The sequence below is a fragment of the Giraffa tippelskirchi genome, chromosome 5 (assembly GCF_054371585.1).
Source record: "Giraffa tippelskirchi isolate mGirTip1 chromosome 5, T2T-mGirTip1v1.2.pri, whole genome shotgun sequence".
NCBI lineage: Eukaryota > Metazoa > Chordata > Mammalia > Artiodactyla > Giraffidae > Giraffa > Giraffa tippelskirchi.
This window is the reverse complement of record NC_137279.1, coordinates 191,335,893-191,348,318: the sequence shown is the minus strand read 5'-3', so window position 1 is coordinate 191,348,318 and position 12,426 is coordinate 191,335,893. Positions and strand designations below refer to the sequence as shown.

General features: G+C 55.7%; 1 protein-coding gene across 22 annotated transcripts in view; it reads right to left on the bottom strand.

The window, feature by feature from the left end:
- IFT54 (intraflagellar transport 54) overlaps positions 1-12,092 on the bottom strand; it is a 73,759-nt gene extending 61,667 nt beyond the window's left edge. For all 22 annotated transcript variants that reach the window (XR_014053961.1, XM_081491270.1, XM_081491273.1 and 19 more), the window contains exons 1-6: positions 11,845-12,092; positions 5,908-5,976; positions 5,362-5,523; positions 3,558-3,701; positions 3,023-3,424; positions 776-847 (exon numbers count right to left, since the gene is read on the bottom strand). Coding sequence is in view for 21 of the 22 variants with exons in the window: in XM_081491270.1 (XP_081347396.1) it covers positions 776-847; positions 3,023-3,424; positions 3,558-3,701; positions 5,362-5,523; positions 5,908-5,976; positions 11,845-11,967 (972 nt within the window). In the remaining variant the exon portion in view is untranslated. The remainder of the gene's footprint in view (positions 1-775; positions 848-3,022; positions 3,425-3,557; positions 3,702-5,361; positions 5,524-5,907; positions 5,977-11,844) is intronic.
- Between the last annotated feature and the right edge of the window lie 334 nt (positions 12,093-12,426).

Sequence of the window (12,426 nt, the reverse complement as noted above, 5' to 3'; positions counted from 1 at the left end):
TCGACCTCTGTGGATACAAGCTTGATTACTTCAGTGTGCTTGTGAACAACTCTGAGAGTGGAAACCTACCCCATGTGTCTAAACAGAGCATAAACCACAGCAAACACCACAGGCTGACCCTCTGGCCACTGGTGCAGTTCCCCGCCTGACCCCTCTCTCAGGCTGCCGTGCGGACTCCTAACCAGCCCCACGGCATCCACTCCACGCCCACCCATCTTCCCTGCAGCTGCCCGGATACACTTTCCGAGATGCAGTTTGGATGATGAAGTCAGGCGGAGTCTGAACACCCCCAGGAGGGCACGGCCTGGACGGTACCCCATCCACGGGAAACACAGTGCAGGGTCCCCCCGGGGCAGGCACAGCAGGAAGGGCCCCTCCAGCCAGCCCTCCAACCCCGTCTGCCTGGTGACTTTGACCTCCCCCACACTGACCCGGAGAGCCACCCCACCCACTCCCACACCACGACCCGGTCCCTCTGCGCACCACCCGTCACACCTGTGAAACAAAGGTACAGGAGCCCCAGAGTCCGGCCCAGAAGCCCAGAGGACCCACATGCCCCAGGGACAAGGAGCCCCGGAGTCCGGCCCAGAAGCCCAGAGGACGCACACGCCCCGTCCACTTCACAGGCAGGAAACCACCAACATCGTTCCTCTCACAACAGAACGTGGGCTCCCGCGCGCTAGGCTCCGAGCACTAGGAAGGCCCCCGGCACAGCACGTCCTATTTCAACACAGCTACAGGTTTACACCTCTTATAGTTATTTTTCAAATTTTACCTCTGTCTCAGCTTTGGGTTCTTTAAAAGATCCATCTGATAACTTTTTAGACATCTCTCCTGAGCTTGATGACTGTAAAAAAAAAAAATTCAAACTGTAGAATTACTCAAGTCTGTAAAATCTAAAAACACGTCGAGACACCTTCTCTAAGGCTGACGGACAAACCCCTCACACGGGAGCACCATGTCGTACCCCGGTCCCCACCCCCAGCAGCGACTGTGCAGCCGGGACCCCCACAGGAGCGGCCAGGAGGCCACAGGCGTCAGAGGCAGGGCACGGTGGGAAACGGCAGGGAGCAGTGTCTCCTGGGCCCTGCGGTCCCTCCACCAGGCCAAGCTTCCCGCAAACATTCCAGGGACACACGGGGATCTGGAGCGGACAGAAGCTCCGACACCCCGGGCAACACTACCCTCGTCCCAGCTTCTGAGAAGAAACCACTCTCTCTTCCCGACGGAATGCACTCTCAAGACAAACATGATGTGAAAACTGTAAGAGGTTAAATCAACCCCTCAGGAAGCCTCGCACTTAAGTCAACTCTCAGAAACGTGTCAACATAAGAAGGGACACAGCTGATCAGATGCTGAGATTTTCCTCCGTGAAAAGCGATGGGTGGCTGCTCAATGTTTCGACAATTCAGTGTCCTCGTGACCTCATCATGAAGCGGCAGACTGCATCTGAAGCACTTGCTGTGTGGGCCGGGCTCCGTGCCCGGGTCCCCCTGCCCACAGCACTCAGCTGCCCGCAGACATGGGAGGAGGGAGCACCCCGACGTGGCCACTCCGACCTCACACCTCCACTGCCGCACGGGGACACACTCGGGGGTTCACAGGCTAAGAACGTCTCACCAGCGTCTCTTCTACATCAAGGGATCCGATCAGACCACCCGGCAGGACCCAGGTGAGAGCCGTCTCCTCCTCCCGGAGCTGCCCTCGCAGAAGCCTTGGAGCTCGGGCCTCTGGGGGGCTCCCGGGGGAGAGCACAGCCTGCCCCCCCAGAGCCCCGCTCCACAGAGGCACCCCAGTTGGACACAGAGGAGCCGGGCCAGCAGGATCACCACGGCAGGTCTGTGCGCACCCACTGGGGCCAAGGACGACCAGCTGGGAGCGGAAACAGCCCCATCACCCCGTCTCAGATGCTCACTCACCGTCCAGCACGGCCCAGGTGTCCACCCATAGTGGCAGGCACACCACCAGCAACCCTGGGGCACATCACAGGGGGGAGCCTGGGTCTGAAGGCCCGGATAGCAAAGAAGGTGCCCAGGCAGGGGCTGCCTTGTATAGAAAAATGCATGAGAATATCTGAGCACCACAAAAAGCCAGGTCAGAGGAAAAGACTCTCCTTAGACCCCATTTAAACAGAGGCAAAAACGGGGGGGGGTGTCTCGGTTTTTATGACACACAGAGCATGGTGAGCTACCTGACTTCTGGACGTTCCTGGGAGGACCCCGAGGTTCCAGGCGGCACACTAACGTTACCAACAAAACCACCAAAAGGACCAGCTTCCAGGCCTGGCGCTGGGCTGGTCCCACGGGCCCACTCACCTCCCAGAGCCGCAGCCCCGGGATGCCAAGTCACAAAACCAGATGGCCATCGTGGCAGGACAGAGGGGGGCTCAGCCTGGCCCCTCGCCACCTGCCACCGCACTCGGGCAGACCCTGGAGCTGGTCTAGACCTCAGCATCCTCTTTCCCAGCAGCTGGAGAATTTCCAGGGCCTCCCCAGGACACTTGACGGTTATACGACGTCCCCACAAGAACCAGAGTCCGCAAAGCCAGCCCTGACAGGAGACTTACCCTATCCACAGGGACTCCAAAATAACCTCAACATTGAGGAAAAAAAAAAAAACACTGAAACCAAATGAATTTTCTGGAAAATGCTAAATTTACCTGAGAACTTGAATTGAGCAGGAATTCAGTATGCTGGGGTCTCACTGTACTCCCCGGCTAATGCCCCAGAGACTTAGAAAGCGGCCCTCACCCTGAACACAGGCGGCCAGGCCCATGGCCGGGGGGCCCCCACACGGAGGGCGGCCTCGGAGCACCGCTCACGAGGCCACAGGGTCTGCCCGCCCCCCGGCCGCCAGGAAAACACCCCGACACACGTGCACGCGGCAGACAGCGCTCTCGGGTTCTGCGAGGACTCCGGGCTGGCCGTGATTTTAGGTCGGGTGACCTAAGGAAGGCGGTTACCTAAAAGCGGTCTGAATGCTAGGAGGAGCCGCGCCCGCGGAGGGGCCCCAGGGAGCGCACCTTCCTCTCCGGCCGCTCACGCTCACGCTCGTGCTCGCGGCTCCGCTCGGGCTCGGGGTCCCTGCAGAGCTCCCCGGTGCGCAGCCGCCGCCGCTCCCGCTCCTTGGCGCGCTCCTTCTCCTTGCCGCCCTCGCCCCTGCGCTCCGCGTCCTTGTCGCGCTCCCGGGGGCCGCGGTCCCGGTCCCTCTCCCTGTCCGGGCGCACCCGGTTCTTGGCGCGCTCCCGGTCGCCTTCGCGGTGCTTGTCTCGCTCCGGCTCTTTGTGCCTGTCCCGCTCGTTCTCCTTGGCCTTGTCCTTGTCCCTTTCCTTCTCTCGGGGCTTGCTTTCTTCCTTTAACTCCTCTTTCTGTTTCTGATCTCTGCTTGTACTTCTCTCGTTTAGTTCAGAATTTCCTCCACGATCCTGGAATAAAAGCCAAGTAACAGCATCACTTACAAACTGTCTACCTGAACCACAAAAGGCCCTGCTATTTTAGACACAGGTAACTCGCAAAGAGTTGGACATGACTGAGCAACTGAACTGAACTTAGATTCACCTCTTTGTCTTTCTGGACCCTGGACTCGTCTTCCCTCAAGTTCTTATTATCCAGTTCTTGGGGTCTGGACGTCAGTGAGGGCCGTCCTTTCACGTCCCCCTTCTCTCCGGCCAACACCCTCTTCACAGCGTCATCACTGGAGAGCTAGTCCCAACGGGAGGAGAGAAAATGCAAGGTTGTAATGAAATCAGTATGCTTAATACACAAGCGTCAGCAAAGACTGCTCAGTAAACGATTCTTTGTCTTCTAAAGGAAATGAATTTTATCACAGACAACGTACAGCATTGCCTAGAGCTGTCCCCTCCAGCATTCCAGTCCTTAACACCAGAGTCCACTCAAGCTAAGTGAACCCCACTTCCCTCCAGCCAAGCTGCCAAGCGTGGCCATGTGTGCTGTCAAGGACGTCGAAGCTGCCCCACACCTCTCACAGGGCCACAGAGGCCGGCCTGAGGAATGATCTCACTGGAGTCCCATCAGAAGCCAAAATCCCTTGGGCAGCATCCCTGACTGCCCTTGGAGTCCCGGACACCTCGGTCAGGAGTCCCACTCGCCCACACACTTCGTCTTTCTGCAAGCCTGCGCTGAGTGCCCATTGCATGCCGGGCACTAGACCAAGGGCCAAGGCCACGCTGCACACCAGCGAGACGGCCAAACACAACCACCAAGTCGGTGCAGCGTGCCGGGGGACCGTGACGGGGACCCCAGGAGGAGTAGCCTACCCCACAGGCTGCCAGGGAGGCAGCTCGGCCCTGAGAAAACGGCAGCGCAAGCAAGGGAGTGGCCAGGGCAGGAGACCTGGGGGCAGGCACCAGGGGATGCTGAGAGCAGAGGACAACAGGGGCGGGGCTTCGTGAGGCGCCCGGAGCAGGGGGCAGAGGATCCAGCAGGAATCACTTGTCAGATCCGCTTCTGGAAAGGGAGCATCGAGCAGGATCTGGGGCAGCTGAGTCGCCAAGCCTGGACCCACCAGGCGGGGGTCTCCTGCGGCCCCAGGAGCCAGTCTGACCCCACTCCCCACTCCCTGCCTGCCGTGTGAGCTGGAACCCGCCTCTCCCACCTCGGCAGTGTGGAAGGCGAGCCCCTAGCCTCCAGCCCGTCCCGTCCATCAAGGGCTGTGTTCGCCACGCCCTTGACAAAGGTCCAGCTCCACTCCGCTGGGGGCTACTCCGATCCCACGAAGGAGGGGGGCCCGGGGGACCTCCTCCAACGGCCCCAGAGGGACGGCAAGGCCACAGAGGCCCAGATTCCAGCCAGTGGTGAGGACCCCCAAGAAATCCAGCCCCGCATGAGCACATCGGGGTTTCTCGGAAGGCAGCAGAGCTCCGCACACACTCCTCCGGGGAGACAGAGGGGAGGACAGGAAGCGTGAGGGGGGCTGGATAGACCGGCGGAGAACAGGGACACCGCGTAAACCCCCAGACGGACAGAAGCAACCCCTCCGGCCACCCTGGCTCAGGCTGGAAGGGGGCTCGAGAAGAGGAGCCGTGCAGGGCTTGGGAGGCTGGGCGTGGAGCCTTTAGTCACGTGCCCCCCGGCAGGGTGCCCGGGGCACCCCACGGCACACCAACAGCTCGGGGAATCTGTGCCCGGCACTCACTCCCCTGTTCACTGCAGAGCTTTAAACCACTGCTGTAACTCTCAGGCTCCAGGAGAGGGGGGCTCGGACTGCAAGGACAGGGCTAAACCCCCTCCTCCAACGCTGCCCACTGCCTGGGGTGGCCCGCCTGCCCCGCCTGGTCGCCCTCCCCTGCGTGTCGCCCTTCCAGGTGTGCACAGCTCCCAGCTCCGGAGCGGGCGGCGCTACCTTGCTGAGACAGCACTTTCCAATTCTCTGCAGCAGCTCGTTGGTCCTTTCGGGCTCATGCCCGGCCACGATCCGAGCCGGTTTCGCCGACAGCGGCTCTCCAGAGACAATGACCACCACGTCTATGGCCTTCTGCAGGAAGCTAATTTTTGCGTCTTTATCCTGAAATATTTCCATTTGAAACACAGATATTAAAATATTTGAAAAAGAGCTTGCACTATCCTCAGGATGTTCAACAGGCCCAGTTTCCTGTTTGGACAAAAAGCTATTTTTAGGTGCGCATCCAGTTTAGAACTCCTGATTCTCTATAACCACCACCAAATAGAAGTTCGGTAAAGCTTTTTCTTTCAGCTGATGGGCTGGCACCCGCCTCCAGAACACGAGCTGCATTTCTGAAGGCTGACATAGCGTGCCATGCAGCTGCTGGGGGAAGCGGAGGTGAGGAGGCTGCGGGGCACTCCCGGAGCCACCAGCCTCGTGCTCCAGCCCCGGGTCAGCCCAGGAGCACAGCTTCTAAAGTCCGAGGGCAGAGCGCCTCCCACCTACCTTGACGTTGTCGGACTTCATCTCGACGTCCGTGTAGAGGCCCTTCATGAAGCCCGTCATCCTGATCACCTTCAAAAGGAAAGGCGAGGTCACGTCAGCACCCCAGGACAGCCCGGGGCTCAGCTGCACCCACCGCCCCATGCTGAGGGCATCGGGCTCTGCCCACACCCAGGCGTCATCCTTCCGCTGACATGACACGTATTCCAGCGTCTGCCACATGCGGGGAACGCGTCCCAGGCAGAGTCTGCCTGATCCTCACGGAAGTCACCCTGGCTGCAAGGACAGGTAAACAGGATGGACCTGCAGAGCGCTAAGTGGGGACAGGATCTCCCCTGATCCAACTGCAGCAGGGCCCGGGGTGTCGGGGAACACTTCCTGGAAGAAAGCCAGTCCAAACTGAGACCGGAGAAGAACTGGGGGAGCACATACAGGCCAGAGAAACAGTCCCACAAGGTCCGGGGTCAAGCAGATCCGTTCAAGGGGCAGATGGCCTTTGACAGGAGGGGCCTGAGGCCAGGGAGCCAGCAGGGGCTTGACCCAGATGGCTTTAGAAGCCAGCAGGAAATATGGACTCAGCCTCAGTACCACAAGGAGGCCCCAAGAGGTCCAAAAGCAGAAAACAGGCATCTTTTGAGGGTCACTCAGAGCAGTGTGGAGAGCACGGATCTGGAGAAGAAAGGGGACTTGCCGGTCTGGGTTGCCCCTCACCACTGCATCAATCACTTCCTGGGACCCTGCGGGGGGTGGGCGGGTGCTGCATGGGGGGGTGTCTGTTGCCACATCACGTTTTTTTGTTCCCCTCACCACTCCCTCTCCCCAGTCAACTTGGACCTCCCAGCTACCCCTCAGTCAGGTTTGCGGGGTGGTGATGCTTTCTGCCCCTCCTCACTCCCAGACGCACCAGTGTCCTGGGTCCGCTCAGACCAGAGGTTCTCCTGTGGCAGGTCACTATAAAGTCAATGCAATGGGTAGCAGTAAGCCTATTTTTAAAAAATAAAACCAACCGGAAAATATCAGACTGCACTCGTATGTAGTAAGGATGAATATGCCTATAAGTGTGTGTCCTGGCAGATATAAAGAGTACTTATTACCATAAGACATGCTTAAAAAAAAAAAAAAAAAGACAGTGCCACACTAATACCAAGCTCCTTCTTTGAGACCAAGCTCCAGCTAGCTAGCTTATACTCCTCACACTGCTCAACAGCTGTGCCGTTACTTCCCTGATGAGACAGGAAGTGCATTAGGGGTTGTTGTTCAGTCATTAAGTTGTGCCCGACTCTGCAACCCCACGACTGCAGCACGCCAGCCTTTCCTGTATGAAGTGGAATATTAAGAGCATCTAATATTCCTAGAACTTCTTCATTTTGCTCCTTTTGAGGTTTTTCTAGTGTGCTGAGTGTGTAAACTTGTGAGCAATCATTTCCAGCAACAAGAGGCATTAATTTCACAGGATCAACGTTTCAATTTATGAAAGATATGGAGTTAGCTTAGCAGTAACTAAAATTCTAAAATATGGCAATTTGAACACGATACTCAGAGGCAGTAAAGAATTTTGCTAAGAGAATCGCCATGTATTATTTGAAAACGCTTTCCATATGTCAATTGTTCTAACATCTTTATCAAATAAGTGACAATTAACATACTTATCTTTACACAGGTAGAGAAATTACTTTCGACCGTAGATTAGCGAAAAGCAGACCAGTGGATCCCGACTGGGAACATGGAACTCCTTCCCACAGTCTGGCTACCTGGCAACGGAGTCGATTCCTGCCTGAACTTTCCTCCCCACTCCAACCTTGCAGGAAGTGGGGACAGCAGCCACCATGAGAAGCCCACACCAGGTCCCACAGAAAGAGGTAGTCCCTGCCCCCAGCCTCTTTTCTGGCTTTCTGGTTTCAGTGAGAAAACAGGACTAACACAGAAAATCAAAGTGTCAGGCTGGGGCAGCAACTGGTGCAGTCGGCCACTCACCTCCTGGCTAAGTGACTGGATCTCTCCTGGGTCAGAGGACACCACCTGCCCATTTCACACGGAGAGGTGATGCCACTCAAGGCCTGGCTCCCACCAGAGGCTCCCTACACAGTTCTGTCCCACCAGGGTCTCCACACAGCCTCATCCCTTCCCCAGACACTGTCCAGGGCAGTCTAGGTGCTGCACTAGCTTAGGAGGAGAACAAGGAGGCCAGTCAAGACAGCCCTGGGGATGTGGGTCGGTTTTGAGAGTTTTCAGTTCAGTTCAGTTCAGTCGCTCAGTCGTGTCCAACTCTTTGTAACCCCATGAATTGCAGCACGCCAGGCCTCTCTGTCCATCACCAACTCCTGGAGTCTACCCAAACCCATGTCCATCGAGTCGGTGATGCCATCCAACCATCTCATCCTCTGTCGTCCCCTTCTCCTCCCGCCCCTAATCCTACCCAGCATTAGGGTCTTTTCCAATGAGTCAACCCTTCGCATGAGGTGGCCAAAGTATTGGAGTTTCAGCTTCAACATCAGACCTTCCAATGAACACCCAGGATTGATCTCTTTTAGGATGGATTGATTGGATCTCCTTGCAGTCCAAGGGACTCTCAAGAGTCTTCTCCAACATCACAGTTCAAAAGCATCAATTCTTCAGTGCTCAGCTTTCTTCACCGTCCAACTCTCACATCCATACATGACCACTGGAAAAACCATAGCCTTTACTAGACAGACTTTTGTTGGCAAAGTCATGTCTCTGCTTTTAAATATGCTATCTAGGTTGGCCATAACCTTCCTTCCAAGGAGTAAGCGTCTTTTAATTTCATGGCTGCAGTCACCATCTGCAGTGATTCTGGAGCCCAAAAAAATCAAGTCTGACATTGTTTCCACTGTTTCCCCATCTATTTCCCATGAAGTGATGGGACCATATGCCATGATCTTAGTTTTCTGAACATTGAGCTTTAAGCCAACTTTTGCACTCTCCTCTTTCACCTTCATCAAGAGGCTCTTTAGTTCTTCTTCACTTTCTGCCATAAGGGTGGTGTCATCCACATATCTGAGGTTATTGATATTTCTCCCAGCAATCTTGATTCCAGCTTGTGTTTCTTCCAGCCCAGCGTTTCTCATGATGTATTCTGCATAGAAGTTAAATAAGCAGGGTGACAATATACAGCTTTGACGTACTCCTTTCCCGATTTGGAACCAGTCTGTTGTTCCATGTCCAGTTCTAACTGTTGCTTCCTGACCTGCATACAGGTTTCTCAAGAGACAGGTCAGATGGTCTGGTATTCCCATCTCTTTCAGAATTTTCCACAGTTTATTGTGATCCACACAGTCAAAGGCTTTGGCATAGTCAATAAAGCAGAAATAGATGTTTTTCTGGAATTCTCTTGCTTTTTCGATGATCCAGCGGATGTTGGCAATTTGACCTCTGGTTCCTCTGCCTTTTCTAAAACCAGCTTGAACAGCTGGAAGTTCACGGTTCACGTATTGCTGAAGCCTGGCTTGGAGAATTTTGAGCATTACTTTACTAGCATGTGAGATGAGTGCAATTGTGAGGTAGTTTGAGCATTCTTTGGCATTGCCTTTCTTTGGGACTGGAATGAAAACTGACCTCTTCCAGTCCTGTGGCCACTGCTGAGTTTTCCAAATTTGCTGGCATATCGAGTGCAGCACTTTCACAGCATCACCTTTGAGGATTTGAAATAGCTCAACTGGAATTCCATCACCTCCACTAGCTTTGTTCGTAGTGATGCTTTCTAAGGCCCACTTGACTTCACATTCCAGGATGTCTGGCTCTAGGTGAGTGATCACACCATCGTGATTATCTGGGTCCTAAAGATCTTTTTTGTACAGTTCTTCTGTGTATTCTTGCCACCTCTTCTTAATATCTTCTGCTTCTGTTAGGTCCATACCATTTCTGTCCTTTATCGAGCCTATCTTTGCATGAAATGTTCCTTTGGTATCTCTAATTTTCTTGAAGAGATCTCTAGTCTTTCCCAATCTCTTGTTTTCCTCTATTTCTTTGCACTGATCGCTGAGGAAGGCTTTCTTATCTCTCCTTGCTATTCTTTGGAACTCTGCATTCAGATGGGAATATCTTTCCTTTTCTCCTTTGCTTTTCGCTTCTCTTCTCTTCCCAGCTATCTGTAAGGCCTCCTCAGACAGCCATTTTGCTTTTTTGCATTTCTTTTCCATGGGGATTTTCTTGATCCCTGTCTCCTGTACAATGTCACGAACCTCTGTCCATAGTTCATCAGGCACTCTGTCTATCAGGTCTAGTCCCTTAAATCTATTTGTCACTTCCACTGTATACTCATAAGGGATTTGATCTAGGTCATACCTGAATGGTCTAGTGGTTTTCCCTACTTTCTTCAATTTGAGTCTGAATTTGGCAATAAGCAGTTCATGATCCGAGCCACAGTCTGCTCCCGGTCTTGTTTTTGCTGACTGTATAGAGCTTCTCCATCTTTGGCTGCAAAGAATACAATCAATCTGATTTCTGTGTTGACCCTCTGGTGATGTCCACGTGTAGAGTCTTCTCTTGTGTTGTTGGAATAGGGTGTTTGCTATTACCAGTGTGTTCTCATGGCAAAACTCTATTAGCCTTTGCCCTGCTTCATTCTATACTCCAAGGCCAAACTTGCCTGTTACGCCAGTTTGAGAGTTTTAAGCACAGCTTATAAGCACAGAGAGGTCCACATCATAAGCTAAGGTAGCAAAGACAAGTAAAGCACCGTTTGTGGAAGAGTAAGATGCCGACCCTGTTGGAAGGATCGAGAAGTGAAGTTTAAGGACCAACATGGGCAAGGGTAGGAGCCCGGGACACCTGCAAGTTGAGCCTGATTCCTGAAGTCCAGAGAGCGCACCTGGGTTCCCAAGGGCAACACCACACTCGGACGCACCATGGAGATGGGCGCTGACACTGGAGTCACGGGAGCCGCGACTGACGCCATTCAGCAGTGAGTGTCTGCTGTGCACCTTCCGTGTACCGTGCCCGGGATGTGCCAACAAACAAGCCTCTGTCACTCAGGAACCCGCCAGCCAGCAGGCAAGAGAGTGAGACAACTAATCTAATCTCAAGGTATGCTCTGCCGTTCATCAGCAAATACAGCCCTGCTCCTCTATAGTTAATCCTTCCAGGTCCCCCAACAACCACCTTCAATAAATCCACCCACAGGCATTGATGAAACATCCAATATGGGGAAGAACTCACTCATTGGAAAAGACCCTGATGCTGGAAAATATTGAAGGCGGGAGGAGAAGGGGACAACAGAGGATGAGATGGTTGGATGGCATCACTGACTCAATGGACATGAGTTTGAGCAAACTCCAGGAGGTGGTGAAGGACAGGGAAGCCTGGCGGTGCTGCATGCAGTCCATGGGGTTGCAAAGAATCAGACAGGACTTAGCGACGAAACAACAATGGGGTGACCGCAACAGGAGCTGCGGGAAACTTGGGTGGGGCGCTAACAAAAAAATAATGTCCTTCTCCGGGGATTTGTAAGCACTCTCCATGTGCTAGACACTGCAAGGGAAAAAAAGTCACAGCAATAGCCCTGCCAGGCTGAGTGGAAGATCTGCTCTAAGAACACTCAGGCAGGATGCGAAGACATAAGAATGCTCCCCAAGAGCCGGGACACTCCCGGGGAAGGCGGCCCAGCGGGTCATCCGTCCGACCGAGGCCGGGCTCCTCGGGCAGGGGCAGCGCTCGGCGACGCGAGGTACGACCCCGACGCCAGCTTGGGTACGAACCCCTCCCACCCCCGACTCCCACCCCAACACTGACTGCCGATCCGCATCCCGGTCGCCGGCCCGCACTCCGACCCCCACATGGGCCCCGACGACCGGACCTGCATCCTGGCCCGCACCCCGACCCCCCACATGGGCCCCGACCCCCGACCTGCACCCTAGCCCGCACCCCGGCCCGCACACGGGGACCCGGCCCACACCGCGGTTCCGATCCCGGCCCGGCGCTCACCTCCGTGATGATGTCGTGCAGGTAGCGGAACGGGGGCTTGTTCAGCAGCTTCTCGGTCAGCGGCGGCCTCCGGATAACCTTGCCCAGAGCCTCCTGCGTCCGCTTCACCACCGCCGCGTTCATGGCCGCGCCCCGCCGGCCGCAGAGCCTAATCCCTGCTCCCCGGCCGCCGCCGACCCCGCCGCCGCCGCCGCCGCCGCCCGCTCCGGCCTCGACGCGCCGCTCGGGTTCCCATCCCACAGTGCACCGGAGTCCGTCCAGGCGCGTGCGCGGGGCCGCGGCCCTCGGTCGCCAGGGGCGGCGCGGCCTTAGCAACGGACGCGCCGCGGGGCCCCGCCCCCTGCCAGACTGCGCGCGCACGCGGCGGCGCCGACGTGGGTGGGGCTGCGTGCCCGCGGAGTGACAGCGCGCAGGCCCCCCCTCTCAGCAGCCGCTCGAGGAAGAGGCTTCTCCGCCCGCCCGAGACTGAGGAGACCGCCCGGAGGACTGCGCGACGGCCACAGGGCTTCCAAGATTGTCGCGGCCTGTTTCTCAGGTTTAAGGCGGACTGGACTAGTTTCACTCGAAAGACGCATGCCCTTT